General features: G+C 31.4%; 1 protein-coding gene across 2 annotated transcripts in view; it reads right to left on the bottom strand.

Moving 5' to 3' along the window:
• The window catches only part of LOC122027112 (nifU-like protein 4, mitochondrial), a 56,551-nt gene extending 38,144 nt beyond the window's left edge, over nucleotides 1-18,407 (bottom strand). Inside the window, exons 1-3 of one of the 2 annotated variants that reach the window (XM_042585963.1) lie at nucleotides 18,246-18,407; nucleotides 17,729-17,970; nucleotides 7,523-7,684 (exon numbers count right to left, since the gene is read on the bottom strand). In XM_042585963.1, coding sequence (XP_042441897.1) covers nucleotides 7,523-7,684; nucleotides 17,729-17,945 — 379 coding nt within the window. In that variant the 5' untranslated portion in view covers nucleotides 17,946-17,970; nucleotides 18,246-18,407. The remainder of the gene's footprint in view (nucleotides 1-7,522; nucleotides 7,685-17,728; nucleotides 17,971-18,245) is intronic. The other variant, XM_042585964.1, reaches the window with a different exon arrangement.
• Between the last annotated feature and the right edge of the window lie 1,208 nt (nucleotides 18,408-19,615).

Here is a 19,615-nt window from a genome sequence, read left to right as displayed (position 1 = left end):
ATCTAACAGTCTCTCGTTATCATCCATGATATTTAGCAGATACCAAATACCATGTTTATTTACATTGATTGTTGTTTATTCATGTACCTATTTGAGCATGTTGATTTTATTGTAGCATAATCGATTGCTATTTATATATGTGATGACTGTTGCATATTGCTCATCATATCATTGCATCCTTGTCAACGACAAATTCTCCCTTGTGGTCAAGAGAGTCATTAACCAGAGCCGCACACTCGGTCACTCATGGATAGTGGTAGCTGGAGTACGTGTCGTTTGTCCTGTTGTGCCCCCACTCGGCCGCTCATGGATAGTAGTAGCTGGAGTACGTGTTGTTTGTCCTGTTGTGCCCTCACTCGGCTGCTCATGGATAGTAGTAGCTAGAGTTGCGAGCAGCAAGGACCCCATTGCTATATAGCTAGTTAGCTACTAAACAAACTGCCCACTCAATCACTCAAGAGTAGTGGCAGCTAGAGTGTTGTACAATTGTCATTCTCCTGACCTCTTGACCATATAGGAGTTGTGGTGCAGAGGGGTGAGCGGGAGTAACCATATCGTGCATACGCTTATGTTACTATGCTTACTTATGCTGTTGTTTTTATTGTATCTGTATGACTGCGATATGCTTACATATGTTAAGTTGTATACATGTTACATGTATTAGACACTGGCTTATTTATTGGTAGTATATATATATACCTCACTATTCCTGACTTTCTATTACTAGCTTAGTATATGGGTTCAAGTATGGACATCTATTCATGATATCTCTGTAGTTTATGATACTTTTCCCTATGAGACTTTAAACCTTTGGATCTCAAGTTACATATTATGTTTATGCACTATCTGTCTATTACCTGCTGAATCACCAGCACTCACCACCCCTTGGACTAGTTTTTCTTTCGCCAGGGAATAGATAGATGGTACAAGGACACTTAGAGGATCCTAACTGTCGGTCCCACATCACATCCGAGGACGGATTTCTGATTTTAATTCCTATTTTATTCGTGTTTTGAATTTGTGAACTTGGCATTGTAATAACTCGATGTGAACTTGGAATTTAGCCTTGTGGCATCTTGTATTTATTTTGGTGTCAAGCCGAGCTGACTCACAGTTAGTTGTTGTGTGGTTTTGCGTTCGCTATTTTGTGACTTTCGCTGTGTTTTACTTCTAGCCGTGTGGGCTACTTATAAACTGCATGGTTGTGTTTACATCCAACCGTGTGGGTTGTTGATAGCTTGTGTGTAGCCTTGTGTCATTGTATACATATTTCATTTATCACTGCTACAAGAGAGGTGTTGTCCGATTTTGTTGGACAACCTTACCCTCGAGGCGTGACATATAGAATACAAATAGGATGATTGAACTGGAGGAGCGTCAGGTGTTCTTTGTGATCGTAAAGTACCTCTAAGACTTAAAGAAAAGTTTTACAAAATGACGATCAGATCTGTTATGTTATATGGAGCTAAACGTTACGTTATAACTTGAGAGCAAAAGATGAGTCACAGGGATCAGAATGTTAAGGTTAATGTGCGAACATACATGAAATGAAAATATTAGAAAAAAAGTCAGGTATACACCTATTGAGGGAAAATTAAGACGCGTTTAAGATGGTAGAAGCATGTACTTAAACGATTAATAAATGCTCTGGTTAGTCAATGCAAAACTATATCAAATATGCACATCAAACGACGTAGACCAAAAAAAGATTAAAATAAGATAAAATTAATTTAAATATAAATAATGATTCAGTAAGGGATAGAACTTAATAGCGTAGAAGGATTCATATAACCCCACCTAATAGGATAAAGTTTTTTTATTGTTGTTGTATCTATTCACATGGTAAATAGAAGAAAATAAACTTTTTAAGAGGGAGAAAACAAATTGTTAAAAAAATAAAAAATATATATAATATAACTCCTAACCTTATAAAATATATTACTGTGAATTAAATTATTGGTTTGATAGACATTCGCTAGAAATCTAACACAACCCCTAACCTTTTTCATATGGATTTGGGATCAACATTGGCGATTTTACAATGAATTAAATTATTATATATAAAAATGTAGTTTGATTTTAAATTAGTCCAAATAAATCCAAATTAAATTCAATTTATAAGTCTTCGTGATACTATCATATCTACTTGGTGGACTTTAACTAATTCTAAATTAATTTTTACTCAATAAAAATCAAATATTTTATGAGAAAATTTTAAAATTTTAACTCAATTTTCAACATATCAAATATAACACAACAGTAAATATTTATAATAATCAAATATTTATAAAAATATTTTTTAATTAATATATTTATATTTTTAAAAAGTACCAAAATCGTATTAGCACATTATGATATAATATCAAAATCATACTGACATAGTCATACACCGAAACTTCAACACGGCTTGAAATTTTAAACCTTAGTTAAACTTATAATTTGATACTTCTTCCTACCAATTGCACTCAATATCTAAATAGGTGACTATTCTTAATGTGCCAATGTTTAAAAAAAATACAATAAATTCTAGAAAATCTAGAAAAACATATAATTTGTTTCACCATATATTTTAGAAAAATATTTTTCATTATTAAATTAATTTTTCAAAATTTGATTATATCATAATGCAATTTAAATGTCAAGTCAACCATAAACATATTTTAAATTCATTTAAACTATGGTTGGCTGGCCTAGGGTTTTCAAAATGTTAAGAGCTATTTTGGCACACAATAATTTAGTGTCAACTGCATTTCCTAGGTATTTTTAAATATTAAGCTTTTCCAAAGATTTATAATTATCATTTCTCCCCTAAGAGCTTGTAATCCAAAATTTAAGTTAAGTCTATATACACTAAAGCTTCCTTTATACATCCTATTTTTAGCCAATGGAGAATTTTCCTAAGGATACATTAATGGTTTCTACATGTTCCTTAATCCTAATTTTCAACCTCTAATTTCTTAAAATTTAGCATGAATTTTCTAATTTGGATTCAAGTGAGTCTTACTAAGTTCTTCATGTCTAGATATTTACCTCCAACTTTATTTAAAAATTTTGACAACAATTTAATTGCATCATACAATTTTTTAAAAGGTAAATTTCTTACCTCATTGTCTCATTTGAGTCATAAGGTGTAACTCCCCCTTTACTTGATCTTGGATGGCTTTCGATGTAGAGGCAATACCATCATGTGATCCATCTCCTAATTTGAGAAGGGTGATGTGTCGTCCCATATAACTTTTAGGTCCCTCACCTTGGATTTTTATCTTTACCCTTTTTAGTCTCAATTGAGAAAGAATTTGATTAGGATTTCTTCTCTATTGCTCCAAAAGTTTTAGTTTCTTCTATGTCTACAAATCTAGACTTGTGTAATTCCATGATTGAGAAGAAATCTCCAAATCAATTAGCTTGCCTCGAAATCTTTTGACATGTAAAATGCATTGACCATGAAGCTAAGTGTTCTAGGAAAGACATTTATTGCACTCTTTAATATCTGAATTAGACATTGTCTTACCCAAGTTATCTAAACCTATGATTAGTTCCTTGAGCCTTGCATGAAGGTTTATCATTTTTCTTCTTTCTAATCTATGTCACTAATTTGATTTTATAGACAAATTAAAAAATACAAAAATGTCCTAGGCTATCGAAAGCTCTTCATAGAGATTAACTCTCCCTTAAACTAATTTTTTTTAACCTACAGCACTATCTATTTTGTGGAATTTTAGTCTTCTAACTTAACTACTCCCTCTTTACCAACATAAAAAATGGGGTTTCTAAAATACACTGGATTTAACCTATAATTGAATGCTTTTACATAACACTTGACTAATATTTGAAATAGTTGATCATGATGGATTTCTAGTAAAGTAGTTATATGTCCCAATGTTAAAAAATTATGCAATAAATTCTAAGAAAATTATTTTTTTTCTTATATTAAACGAATTGTCAAATAACAAGAAGGGTAGACTGTCAGAACTTTCGGTGCTTAAATGGTTCTGTGTAATCATAGATTTTGATATTTGAGTAAAGAGTTTAAGTTATATTTGATGTAGGGATTTAGGGTTACACACGTGAAGTACCCAATGGCTCAAAGTCCATAAAAGGTCGAAGGGTGATATGGGGCACCCAAGTGACCATAGGACAAGGTGCATTAAAGCAATTATGCCTAAGAAGCAGAGTACACAAGAGGAGGAAGAAAGATGGCACAGGGAGGGAGCCAAGAGTTCGGTGCCTTTGAGGGACGAGAAATTTAGCAAAGATTGTTGGAGACACTACATAAACAGAGCGAGAAGAATAACATAGGAAGGGAAAGAGAGAGCTCAGAGCATCCATCCCTAGATTGAAGGCAACAGATCTCGTGATGAATGATAGTTGTTCTGAGATAAGAGTCGAGTGAAAATATACTCAGATGTGGATAGATTTCAACCTGGATGTACTTAGAAATTAGATGGATTGAAGTCAAATTAGCAGTCGACTAGGGCAATCAATTAGTGCAGTCATCTCAGTCAACTAACAAACTTAATGTGAGTTTTGTTTCTGATTGTGTAGTCAACCAATTGTATAATCAACTAGTGCAATCAATCTACTAAAAAATATTTTATATCATGTTTTAATTGGAATCTACTAATCGTTCAATTGCAAGCTGCAATATTTAGTCAAAATTATTTACTATTGATTGATTTTCAGTCAACAACCTTAGATGAAGCAATCGTCACAATAATTGATCACGAACCATGAGAATCAATTGTATCAATTGACTGATTAGTCAACTAATGGGTTTCACATCAATAAGACTGTCAAAATTTTACTGTGTAAAGCAGGCTTTATAAAAGGATTTAGAGGCCACCAAGACAACACAAATTAATTAATTTGTTATTTTAATTGCTAATTTGTTTAGCCTCATCGTAAAACCTAGAATTCAGTTGTAAGCCTCCAAAGTTGTCCATTAATGATCTTGTAAGTTTTTCCACCTATAGCATTTTATTGAAAAGCATTCTAGGAGTGAGCCAGTGACAAAACATGGGTTGTGGACTAGGAGTCTAGGTGCTACCGAACCACGTTAAATCATTAGTATCATTATGTGTGGTATGTGATTGTTTCATTTATATTTTTCCACTACTAATTGTGTTTTCTGACTTTGTGATAACAATCATTTTTGACGTATTATTTCACTCTTATACTCAATGTTTTAATTCTCTCGTATGCTTAATTGTTAATTCATATCATATTTGATGAGCAAAGGTTTATTTAGAACTTCATTGCAATTCTTCTACATTTAGAGCATTAGTTACTAATACTTGAACTTTATCTTTTAAGGGAATCAAAAGAGAGTAAAATCAGAGTCAAAAGAGAAGCTGAAGCCCACTACAAAAACCAACACGGCTTGGCCGTGTCTCATCCTGAAGCTCGATTCGGAGGCAATTCAAGTCAACACGGCCCAGTTGTGCCACTACCCCCACAGCCTCCAGCAGGGTTTGGCCATGCCTATGGGCACAGCCATGTCGGATGGAAGAACACTCGGAAGCTATTCACAACGGCTGACACAACCGTGTCACAAGTCCATTGAAGGGAGTATTTAAACCAAACTCAAATCTAGGGTTAGGAGAATCTCTCTCTAGCAACCCTCCTTCACCTCCATCAACCCTAGTCACCTCCCTTCCTCCAGATTAGCAGGAAGGGAGTTCATCTCCTCCTCAACTTCTCGGATTAGAGAGGAAGAGGATCCATTCCATCTCCGACGGCATTCCTCCAATCTCAAACAGATTAGGGAGAGCTAGGATTGTTCATCACACTTAGGATGCGTTTGGTTCAAGTTATCATGTATAACCTTGATTATGTGATTACTTGGTAATCACATAACTAAAATTATGGGGAATAAAACATAACCAAATGTTGTTTAGTTCAACCTAGATAATGCAACAAAAACTTGTTTGTTTCAATATTTTAATAAATAACCTAGTTTAATATTTTACTATATTATCCTCAGTTACAAAAACAACTATACATAATAATAATAATAATAATAATAATAATATTATTATTATTATTATTATTATTATTATTAAAACTTTACATTTTTCTTTTTTTTTGTTTTCTTTTTCACATTTTTTAAATTTTTTATGCTTCTTTTTATTTTTTTCATTTTTTATGTTTTTTAATTTTTTTATGTTTTTCTTTTTTCTTTTTAACTTTTTTTTCCTTTATTTATTTTTTTATGTTTTTTACATTTTTTTAATGTGTTTTTTTACTTTTTTCCTTTTTTTATGTTTTTTAATTTTTTTTATGTTTTTTTATTTTTTTTATGTTATTTTTTATTTTTTATTTATTTATTTATTTATTTTTAAATTTTTTATTGTTTTATTTTTTTACGTCTTTTTTCTTTGTTTTTTTAATTTTTTATATTTCTTTATGTTTTCTTTTTTCCACATTTTTCTCTTGTCGGAGGATATTTTTTGTTAAAAAAAATTGTTAACCCCGGAATCAAGAAAAACCTCAATTCTCCTAGATTTTCCGATTCCGGGTTGCATGCCCCTTTTGCTGATGTGTCTGGCATAGAACATTACTCAGGAATCATCAATTACCAAAACTAAATAGGGTTTTCGTTGATAACCTTAGACGAATAATCAAGGTTATCAAAGATAACCCCCAACCAAACGCACCCTTAGGGATTACAAAGTGTAATCCGTTCATCGCCACCACTCCGTCAACATCATCTCTTCATCAGATTTTAGAAAGATGATTCATTCGCATCGATGAGCCCCGCCAGAATCCGCATTCACCATCAAAGAGAGAGATCTCCATCTTACCTTAATCTTAGCTTGCTTAGTTTTTATGCATGTCAAGTGTTTCTTTAAATGCCCCTTACACTTTGTTTACTTTAGTTAATGCATTTCAATTCGTATAATTACTTGCATGCTTGTTTTGTTTAATGCTTTAAGTTCTTGTCATCAATTTGGATGCAATTAGGTTAGAGTGGATTAGGTTTCATTGAATGCTTGTGGTTCCTTTAATTCTCTTGCAATCGTAGTTTAGATTATATTAGAATGTCTTTCATTCATTAGTCTTAGCAACCTAAAATCCAAACCCCCAATTACAATATCAAAAACTCAAAGCATTAAGTCGATCCTAAGAATTATCATCCTAACGTTACATGCATTAGGAGTCGACTTGAGTTATCCCAATGTTACATTAGCATAGAGAGAGTTCGATAATTTAATTGAGTTTGAAATCGTGGTACGACAACGCGGTTATTATTTTGCTAATAAAAGAGTAATTTAATTTGCAAACAAGTTATTCGCCCTCTAGCGCTCACATCACTTCACTATCATCATGATCCAACTTTTAATAAATTCAATCCTTCAAATTATAAAATTAGAACATGTCCAAATCATCTCAACCTACTCACCATCTAACCATAAATTGGAACCAAGTCAAATTACCTCAGCAACTAGTTAAGCCGACCAATACACAAATGTTTAAGCAAAGGAAGTAAATGAATAAATAAGGGAAAAAAAATAGGACTAACCATCGATGCCAAATAATGATTTAGCAAGTGGTGAAATCATAGCTGCACGAATGGTTGGAAAATCGGAACTTCCAATTTCCATTACCGGTTTTCCTGGATAAAACATGAGGGATAATGGATTTGGTGTTGACTCTGTTTGAATAAACATGCTCCTCCTCTGTCCTGTGCAAATAATCATCACAAAATGAGCCATCCATAAATCGGCAAATGACACCAAATAATTAATTTATAAGAAAACAAAATCATTATTCACAACTGCAACATTACCAATGTGACATGATCATTGTGAGTTCATTATATGCAGGTAATGCACCAAAAGAGAGACCACTGGTAAAAAATTCAATTAAGAAAACCCACAATCCAGCCTGCTACAGCCTGCACATACATGTAACCTACGAACTCTACCAAAAACTACAGAGATACATTGATTACTTATTTGGTAGAGCTGTCTGATGCATCAAACTCAATTAGCCAAGTTAATACATCTCCCCAACATGAGATAAAAACAACCCCTTTATGCACCTAAGTAGTCATAAGCAACGAATTCAACAGACCTTCAAGGTTAAACAGTCTTGTCAATGAACTGCCAATATAATCATATTAAAAAGATAATTTAATCAAAAGCTTAAACCAAGGGATTTTTACACCATTATATATCTCATAGCATATAACACCTCGATGTGAGAATTTGCTCTAAACCCATCATATATCTTATAATACATCTTGTGCGAATTTGCCTTACCATCCACTAAGAATAAAATCTGTACTAAAGAAGGGAAGTCCCCTCGGGACGGTCTAGTGGCTAGCGCATGAGGTGTTACCACCATGAGGTCTGGGGTTCGAATCTCAGCAAAGTCGAGGTAAATGTCTCCCTTATGTGCTAGTCATTATTCCAAAAGCTAGTAGTCGTCCGTAATTTACTTCCTCCGTGTTGACCCTGGGACGAGTTGGCGGGGGCGCTGGGACGAACATATTCGCCTTTTGCCACCATGTACTAAAGAAGGGAAGCATAAAAGAATCCTGAGAAATGGCTGATTCTATTCTGAGGTTTGATTTCACAAAATTAAAATGAATTTTATAGAATAAAATCAAAGCATAACTAATGTCTAATTTCCCAAATCCTGTTTGTTTTGTTCAGGGGTAAAAAAATATAAAATTATTTGCTGAAAATAGGTTGTGCATTCCATATGTTAAATCTTGGAGTGAATAAAATAGAACCACCATTCCACCGAAATGATTCCACCTGTTAAGATGAATTAAATAGATCCAGTGCAAGCATTTCACCCAATGCCTCATTTTAGCACCCCAGACATACAATAAGTGGATTACCACACAAGGAGCATCTTAACAATTAACTAAAAAGAATGCAACAGATAAATTTCAAAGCTTATTGAATAACAGAAGGTGAATCATTGTAACACGGTAAACTGTATAATCAGTCCTTGCACAAAATTGATATCCATAATGTGGCTATCAACAGGAGTTCGCAGAAAAAATAAAGAAATACATAAAAATAATAAGGATCCTCATGAATTTTCTTCGAATAAAAATGAAAATTTTGTGTCACCCTACATGAGCTAGGTTAGTTGTGAAGCCTAGCTTCGCTTTCTATGCATGAACTACAATAACTTGAGATCAAAAGCTTAGAACATGGATATATAGAAAAGATGTGCATAAAATTAATGATTAAAAGATAATCACAATTTACTATTAATTTCCTTTTCAACTATGTATCAACATTTAAAGTCAATTATTATTATCATCTTTTATCACAAATTAAAATATTTTTATAATCATTTTCTTTTCAAACAATTCAAAAGTACAAAATTATGTGAATTATAGTCATTAAGTTAATGAGTCATACTATGAAACTATGAAAAAGAGTGATAGAAAAAAGATTAAGAAAAGATATCAATGTAACAAAAAAAAAAATCAATTTGGATTCATGTCTAAAAGTTCATCTTCTCAAACAACTGATTGAAAAATATAAAAAAAAAAAGTATAACTTACACATGATATTTATTAATGTCAAAATAGTTATGAGTTATTGATAGAATTTCAAGAAAAATTATGTGAAAAATTTTAAAAATGAAAGGTATTAGCATAGCATAAATTGAAACATTTAAGGATATGTATAAGGATGTAATAACGAGAGTGAAAGACTTCAGGCAAATTAATCAATGTGTTTCCTATAAAAATAGAATTACATTATTGATCGGCTCTAAGTCCATATTTTTACACTAGTCATGGATGAATTCGTTGGACCACGATGCATCTTGTTTGCATATGAGACACATAAAGAAATGCTAAGCTATTAAAAGTAAAAGCAAAAGATTTTAGACTTAGTAGAGTAAAATCAGAATATTTGAAATTTAAATTTAATTGTAGTAGGCATAGTACGGCAATTGTTAAGATAGGAGATAATAAGTTATCATAACTAAGAGCTTTAAGTATCTAGGTTCGTTTTTGTAAAAGGATGAAGTTAAGATAATTGAAATGGAGGAGGGTATTGGATGTTTTTTTATGATTATAAAGTGTTTTTAAAGCTTTAAAAAAATTACAAAACGATAGTTAAACATGCTATATATATTATATAGAGCTAAATGTTAAGCTATGAATCGAGCAAACAAGCAGAATGTGAGAATCACATAAATAAGAATGTTAAGATGGGTCTATGGACATACGAGAACATTAGAGAGAAAGTTAAAGTTACATCTATTAAGGGAAAACGCCAAGAGAGCTTTTAAAATGATATGAACATGTATTTAGCAACTAATAAATATCACAGTTAAGCAATGTGAGACCGTAACAAATACGTAGATGAATTAAGGAAGAGACCAAAGAAGCATTACTTAACAATAATCAAAGAGGATAAAATTTATTTAAATATAAATGATGATATAATAGGAGATCAAGTTCAATGGTGTAAAAAGATCCATATAGTAAATCTCATTTGGTGGGATAAAAGCTTGGTTATTGTTATTATCTTTTAAATCTCCACTAATAAATTTGTCATTAATAATATATCTCTAACAAATCACTATGCAATGAATCACTAGAGCTAAGAAGCTTAGAGTATAATTATGTTATTTGACGTATGGGTCATAGCCCTTACTAATAATATACAACACTATAATGTCCATAAACAAATCTTATCTACAAGCGACCACTTGCTACTAAGTCAAGTACTCTAGTATAAGGTTAGATTTAAATTTTTATTTTATGATACTTCTTTCACTTCACTTAAAATCATTATTATTTCACTTTAAATATTTACACCACAATTCCTCTACTCTAGATGTATATTTATCGATTAATCAGAACAACTAACTTTAATCAATTTTTTAATATAAGTTATGCTAATTTAATTGTGTATTAGCATCTAGCTTAGATATAAGAGATATTCATTATAAAATACAAGTATCAGAATCTAAGCTAAAAAAGAACATTGGAGGTAAATTAGTATAATGAAATAAGTAAAGAATATTCAAAGTATCATTTTAATTTTTTAAAAATAATCTGTCCCAATGTTAATCCCTATTGTCCACATATAAGATGAAAAGAAAATCAATTATTTAACTACTCGATGATTTAATTTATTTTAAAACTATTTCATCATTTAAAATATTATTTTAATCTCATTTTTCAAAAAGGTTTATAGCAAAATAGGTAATCCATTTTATCCGTTATTCATGTATAAGAATCATGTGAGGAAGTCAAAAAATAAATTTACACATCTCAAGTGAAGAAATCACCACCACATGTAATTTACTTTTGAGGTTCTATAGTCAATGGATACATGAGGATTTCTTCATTCTAGGGTAAAGCTATCTATTGATTTCCTTCTATGTTTCCTTAAATGAAATTTAAAATAGTGAAATAAGTTTGAAATAAATTAAACTATTGAGGGGTTAAATAATTGATTTTCTTTTAGTATTTAACATATATGGGTGGCTATGTTTAACATGAGAAGCTTTATTTTTAAGAATTAAAATGATCTTCAACAGATTTTACTTTCCATGTTATATGTTGCCTTAGATGTTCATATGTATACATTTATAATGAATACCTCATATATGTAGACTAGATGCTAATATACAATTAAATTACCATAACTTATATTTAAAAAACTAATTCAATTTACTTGTTCATACTAGCTAATAAGATGTAAATTTAGAAGAGAATAATTGTGGTTTAGTGTAAAGATTTGAGTGAAATAATAATAATTTTAAATTAAAAAAAAATACTAAAAAGTGAAAACATTAAGCCTAAACTTATATAATCTAGAGTTATAACTGCCCATATAAGGTTGTGGTAATGAATGTTCCCTCACAATCGCGATTTATTTGCACATGGATATTATATTATTGTATAACGGTGAGGGCCTTGGCACATACATGTTATCACATTCTAAAAACTCTAGCTCCAATGATTCACTTTTTAATGATTTATTCGTGATGAATTTATTAAAATTTTATTATTGGTGATAGATTTATCAATAAAGACTTAAGAGAAAATGATAATTAAATATTATCTTAATTTGTGATAAAAGATTAATCGGTCACGGCCCGATTACAAGACCGAATAGAGGATTGTGTTAGGTTGTAAGCCAACTTCAAATAAGGCAAATGTTATGTATGGATCTATCAGACTATTATGTTAATACTATGTTGCTCCCAAAAGGAATGCGTTACAGGTCCGACAAGGATAGCTACATTTTCATAAGAACTTAAGTTAGTATTAAATATGCATAAGTTCTCAAACCCTATAAGAATATTGATTATCTATTTACAACATGGAACATAAGAACACTTAGTATCAAAGCAATGAAGTAGTAGATGCGATAATTAGAAAAAGAATTAATTTTTTGTATTTATAAAGGGCTATATGGGTAGGGGAGATAGCAAAGTTATAGAAAATTCAAATTTTAAATTATGGTACACTACAAAGAATAAAACAAGAAAATAGAGTATGTATTATTATAGACAATTCTTTAAAAGATGAAGTAGTAGTTAGAAAGAGATATAGAATTATAACTCTAAAAATAGTTGTAGTAAAAAAACTATTAATATAATTAGTATATATGTACCTTAAGTAGAATTAGGTGAAGATGTTAAATATAGGTTTTGGGAAGACGAAGATAAAGTCATACAAAACATTTCCAACAAAGAAGATGATTTTAATAGGAGATTTAAATAGACACGAAAAATCGAATATAAAAGGGTGCATCGAGGTCATGCTTTAGACCAATAAATTAAGGAAAAGTTATATTGGATTTCGCAATAGCATATAAACTTATAATAGTTAATACATTTTCCAAGAAGAACATCAAGTTACAGTTTAAAGTGAGAACAATAAGTTCTAAATTGACTTTTTTATAATAAAAAATTATAGAGATTGTAAGAGCATGCCTAGAAAAAATTTAACCACCCATAGATAAGCGCCTCAAGAATACTTCCAATAGAAAAAAAAATATGCATGGCTCCTACGCTCAAGTGGCGGAAGTTAAAAGATAGGAAGCCAAATATTTTTAAGGAGATGATCGGAGTACAAATATTAGGAGAAATACATAGTGATTGGGCGATAACATGGGATAAGATGGTATCAAATTTGAAAACGATAGGCAAGAGTGTACTCAATAAATTAAAAAGATAAATAGCACCAAATAAAAAATTTTGATGGTAGAATGAGGAATTATAGGAGAAAGTGGTGGATTACAAAACTGCCTATAAGTTACCGTACACTTAAGAACGAAGAAAACTTAAAAAAGTATGCAATAGCTAAGAAACAGAAGAGGAAAAGTACATCTAAAAATAGTTAAGTGAAAGAGAAAAATAATGAATTTTATTCAAATAAAATGCATCAATAGACTACTAGTGAAGAATGAGAAAATAAATGAGCATCCATTTTTTAATAAAGATTTAGATACCAATTTAACTTATGAAACTTAAATAGGTTAGAGTACATGGGTAGGCAGTGGCAGGGAAGTTAGTGACCAACTACTGCCTCAACCGCTGCGGTTGAATTTCTTTTACTATTTTCATACATAATATTAATAAAAATTAATAACCATATTAATAACTAAATATAAAATATATTAACTAAATATAAAATATATTAACTAAATATAAATTAGTTAATCTGCAAATTTTTATAAAAATAATAATATTTTAAATATATATATTATATTAATAGAATAATTTAAATAAGCTTAACCCAATCACAGCTAGGAATTGATTAAAATTATTAATCTAAAGTACTTGATTAAACCCTAAGTTAAAAGAAAAAACCTAAGTTTCAAATTTTCGACTTCATGCCTAGGAGGCCTCGTGCAATGGACGCCTTGCCAGACCTGGGCATCGCCGGACGCCTCGCCTGGCAGGGCAATAGGTCCGGACGAGTCACCGAGCTCTTGTCATCTGGCTCGAATGACGCGTCCGAGCCCGTTGCCAGGCTCGAGTGACGTGTTTGGGCCCGCGCGACGGGTTGAAACTTGTCGTCGAGCTCAGGCAAGGTGTTGTGGCGCACTGACACCTGCGTATGCCACCAATCCAGACGAAATGAGACAAGATTTCAATATATATAAAAGCTTAACCTAATGACAAGCAACGAGCGATGATATCAACAACAACGAGTGGCAGCAGTGATAACGACGGCAGTTGCGACAGCTCAAGGCGAAAGGAGGTGAGTTTTTTTAAATCAAAGCACCGAAGGGTTTTTTTAATCTACTATTGCTTTGACCACCATAAAAGGCCACCTTCGCCAAAACCAGAGCAGGTGATGTCCGCCTCCCACCTAGGCGCCGCCTAGGGGTTGCTTAGGCGGCCGCCTCAAGCGTCATTTAGAACACTAAGAAATTTAAATTTTTATCTAAGAATTTAAACTTTACAAATAGATAAAGTGTTAAATAAAACCCAAAATAAAAAGGGTTGGACTGAATAACATTCAAATGAGTTATGAAAATGCCTGGGAAAATAGAGTATATAGCTTACGAACTCATTAAACCTAATATTGAAAATAAAGAAAATGCATGATCGATGGAAGGTAAGTACACTAATTCTCATATAAAAATAATGGAAATGCACAAAATTGTGTAAATTAAAGAGACATTAAGTTAATGAGTCATACTATGAAACTTTAAAAAAACGTACTACCAATCAAATTAAGGAGGCTAACGTGACAAAAAATTAATTTAGATTCATGCATAAAAGATCAGCAATAGAAGCTATACATTTTCTCAGAAAAACTAATTGAAAAGTGTATCAAGAAAAGAAGCAAGACTTACATATGGTATTTATTGAGTTTAAAAAGTCCCGAGGAAAATTATATAGAAAATTCTAGAAAAGAAAGATGTTATTGTAGTGTATATTAAAACAATTAAGGATATATATGAAAATATAATAAGTACATCCTCTAAGTCCATACCTTTTTATATTAGTCATAATGAACTTATTGGATACATCCCAAATAAGTTACCATGATGCATGTTATTTGCAAATGATATTATTTTGATCAATGAAACAAGTGAAGGAGTAAATACTAAGTTGGAATTTAAGCTAGAAACACTCAAAGTAAAAGGTTTTAAATTAAGTAGAGTAAAAATATAATATATGAAATTTAAGTTTGGTAATGTACAAATAAATGCAATTGTTATACTAGAAGATGATGAGTTACATTTAAATAAGAGCTTTAACTATCTAGGATCATTTTTGCAAAAGGATGAAGTGGTTGACAGAGTTGTTTTACATAGAATATAAGTAGGATGGTTAAAATGGAGGATGACGGGTGTTCTTTGTGATTATAAAGTACCTCTAAAGTTTAAAGGGAGTTTTATAAAATGATAGTTAGACCTATTATATCATATGAAACTAAATATTGAACTATGAAGCGACCACATATCAAAAGATGACAGCCGCAAAGAAGAGAATGTTAGGTGAATGTATGAACATACAAGGATGAACCGATAAAAAATGAGAATATTAGAGAGAGAACAAAGTAGCACATATTAAGAAACACATTTAAAATAATGCAGACATGTACTTAGGTGTCCAATAAATGTCATAATTAGGCTATGTAAGCCTATGACAAATATGCACATAAATAGAAGAAGCAAGAGATAAAAAAAACCTTAGTTAGCAATGATAAATTAGGATAAAATTCTCTTAAATATAAATAGAGATATAATAGGGGATCAAGCTCAATGGCATAGGAAGATTCATATAACCGACCCCACTTAATGGGATAAAAATTTGGTTGTTGTTATTGTTGTGATAAAAGCTTATGATAATAGTTGTAACTCACTGTTAACAAATAATTGAAAAAAATAGTTGACTATACATATATATTAAAAATAAATAAATGAGATCTTAAAGTTGTAAAATAAATTATAAGTTATTAGATTAGTTTAATCTTTTAATGAAGATCAAATTCATTAATATCTTTCCTGTATACTCACTTTGCATTTTTATGTTTTTTTTTCACCTCAAAGTTATTTGCTAAGATTTGCACAAAATACGAATGGAATTTCTACAAAGGCATGCATTTAATTAGTTTAATTAGGTTTTGTATATAGTTTTAGGGGGTAAGCGAAGCTAATTTCACAACAAACCTAGCTTGTGTAGGGCATGACAATTTGCAATAGAGATTCCATGGCACATTAACTTACATGAAATTCAACTACTTAAAACTACGAATAGGTGCACTTTCTAAAGCTTATTGATCAATGAAGGTCTACAAGATAACAAAAAAACCTATATGTATAATTCAAAAGTTATAAAAATGTTAGTTCAACAATGTAACTGAATGTTATACTAATTCTCTTGAATATTTTAGCAAAGAAGAAAGATTCATAATGGAACCTCACCAATTTAACAACTTGTGATGTGTTTGGTGCACTCAATGGAAGAGAGAAGGAATGGAATGCCTTCTATTTTATTCCTTAGTTTGGTTTATGAAATAAAATTACCATAGAATAACTATTCCTATGTTTGCCTTATAGAATGTCTAAAAATAGACAAGGGACATTCTATGCAATGGACAAGGAATAACTCCAGAAGACCAAAACACCTTGTTTAACAATTTCAACCCAATTAATTGGTTTGCTTGTTAAACATAATTCGTCAAACCCATCCCATTTATCTATGCAGTCTAGCCTATTTGTCCTAGTTGTTCCTCTTAGTTTGTTCTAATTAGATCGTTTAATTTGTCCACCTCTGCCTACTTAATTCACCTACACCCTTTAGAGCAAATCAATCCATCCAATACCTAGATCCATTTAGCATGCCTAGCTCAGGGTCCATTAAGCATGATCGATCTACCCAACTCTCCCTTTCAAATGAGTGAAGCAAACTACCTAATATATTTGGTCCACTTGGCGAAACTTGATAAACCAAATGACCAAGCGAGCCAAACAAGCCAAACAGAAAGTTCAAATCAAACCAACCTTTCTTGTGTAGCTTATTAAAAATCTCTTCCTTAGATAATTAAATAAAGTAAAAAATAAGGCATTAAGTATAGCGTCTCTCTAATTTTATAGACTTGGTTGGCCTATTATACATGCATGTTGATTGGCAATTGTTGCCTTTAAGTAAAAATAAGGCATTAAGTTAGCATGAAGCAACGAGTTCTATGAAGAGACAACACACACAAGAAACACATGATCTATTCGACAATTTTACTAAAGATGAGATATCACTTTTCAAATGTCAAGTTGCTAATGGTTATTTGACCAATAAAGATTTTAAAAGTGTATGCAAGCTACATATGATTAGCTCATTGTATAATGTATATATATACTATAGTTGGCAGATATCTAGTCAACACTAAACTAAAGTTAAAAATATTGAATGATAAAAATGATTTAATCCAACCGAATTATGTTTACAATACAATCAAGATTTTGCGGTATGTATGTTTTTTTCTCTAGTGTTTTGATAAACAAATCACAAGCTTTGATACAATGTCTTTCATCTTCTTCTTTATATTGTTGTTTTCCTTATTTGTTCTTAGTAATTCCTTATCTAGTTGTTTCTTTTGAAAAAATATCTTATATTTGAAAATATGTAAGCCTAGGTTCTTTTGACTGAATAAGGAACCTAATTTTTCTACTTCTATTTTACAATGAGGACACCTCACAATTTGTCTATACGCCAATGCAAATTTTTTTGAACAAATAATCTCTTAGGGGAAAATAGAGAAAAGTCTCACCTCCAAACCCAATCCATGGAGCCAAGCGCCAAGAGTCGTATGGATTTCGTGAAATCATCCACTGGTTTTGAAGGGAAAGGGGGATTGATGCAGAGGAGACCACATGACGGGAAGAATGGAGATAATATGCGCTCCCTCCTCTCAACAAACTTGAACTTGGCTTTTGTGCCCTACCAGCAAGATAGGATCTTGTGAGTAACCTCGTAAATCCCTTCATCCCTTCTTCGTTTCGCTTCTCCTTACTTGTACAATGACAGGAAACAAAAATCAGAAGTGCGCAAATCATGAAAGCATCACAACTCTTGACTAATAGGATGATATTCATAGTCTGAAAACTCAGCCGTGGCCAGTCAGAGGTTCCCCGATTTCTCGGAGATGGTGCTAGAAGCATGAAGAGAAGTGTGTGGCAAAAGGTGGATTTAAAACAGAATCTGATGAGATGAAGAGATCTCAAGGATCAATCGGTGGTGGTATCTCGCAACACCGATCGAAATCTAGTTGGAGATGAGAAACACACCTGTGAACTTCTTGCGAAGATGGAGGAAAAGAGGCGGAGGAGAAAGAGACGAGGAGAGAGTCGAGGTCGTCGCCGACGGAGGAGGCAGTGGAAGGACGGTCGACGTGTCACCGGAGATGAAGCTGGAGGTTGGGGAAACAACAAAGAAATGTTGCCCTATTTTAACAATGTTTTCTCAATATTGAATATTTCAATTAGCACCGGATGTTTTCAATATTATATTTTTTATTTTTTAATTACCACTCTCAATTGTTTTATTTTCAATTTCATCCCATAATTTAAAAAAAAAGTTCAACTTCCTTGAAATTTTCTAACTCCCCAGTTTAACCTTCCAACTTTTCTAAAACCTCCTGTTTCTTTTCCTAAATGTAAAACTTTTTAATTTGTCCCAATATTTTTATTTTTTCAAAATAATCGATTTTATGTTTAGAAAGAATGCCTAGCAATCTTAAATTTCATATTTAAATTTTAAAAAATCTAAAATTGTTAAAATGCTTCCATTTTTTTCAAGTAGATTTTTGAAGTTCTTTTTTTATAAGGAATATAAATATTATTTATTAAAATAAAAATATTTACATGAGATTTTCTTCCTAATCTACTCTCATAAATTGATTTTCATGATATCTTGTCTGTTTCACAATTCCTTCTCAACTATTTTTCCTTGATCAACTATTGACGTTCAGTGTTCATATAAGAACAGAATTTATAGATAAATCACAAATACTATTTTATATACCCGCATTTATATTTTGTATAGCGGTCGTAGAAACTATCGAGGCTTCAAATATTGTTTAATTATGTACTTGTTACATTGCATGTCAATACTAATCTTCGAGTATGATTTGTCTACGATATTTCTCTTGCCTCCGTAGTTCTCTATTTGCAAGCACATTTTAGTGTTCTCGTAGCTTTAGATATATATTTGTTAAATTATATTTATTTGTTTATAATTTTTAATTAAATTTGGATTTTTTTTTATAGAATTCAGGATTTCTTAATTTAACTATATAAAACTTTATACTTTATATTAATTTTAAGATCCAATAAGATAGTTAGTTTTTTCCTTCTCTTAATTTTTACATGATATCAGACGGTTCTTCTTCTTTAACTTAATTTTTTTTATCGTCTCCTGTTGTTCCTTCCTGTTACCGTTATTGTCTCCTACTACTGCTATTGATTTCGGTATCGACATCTATTTTCTGTCCTGCTGTTGTTGATTTCGGCGCCGATATCTATTTTATGTCGATTTCGACATCGACATTATTTTCTGTCGATTTTGGCGCCAACCTTATTTTCTACCGATTTCAGCACTGATGTCTTGTGTTGTCAATTTTGACGTCGACGCTCTTTTCTACCAATTTTGGTGCCGA

The sequence above is a fragment of the Zingiber officinale genome, chromosome 10A (genome assembly GCF_018446385.1).
Source record: "Zingiber officinale cultivar Zhangliang chromosome 10A, Zo_v1.1, whole genome shotgun sequence".
Lineage (NCBI taxonomy): Eukaryota > Viridiplantae > Streptophyta > Magnoliopsida > Zingiberales > Zingiberaceae > Zingiber > Zingiber officinale.
Note: the sequence above shows the minus strand (reverse complement) of the source record. Positions and strands in the feature narration are given on the sequence as shown.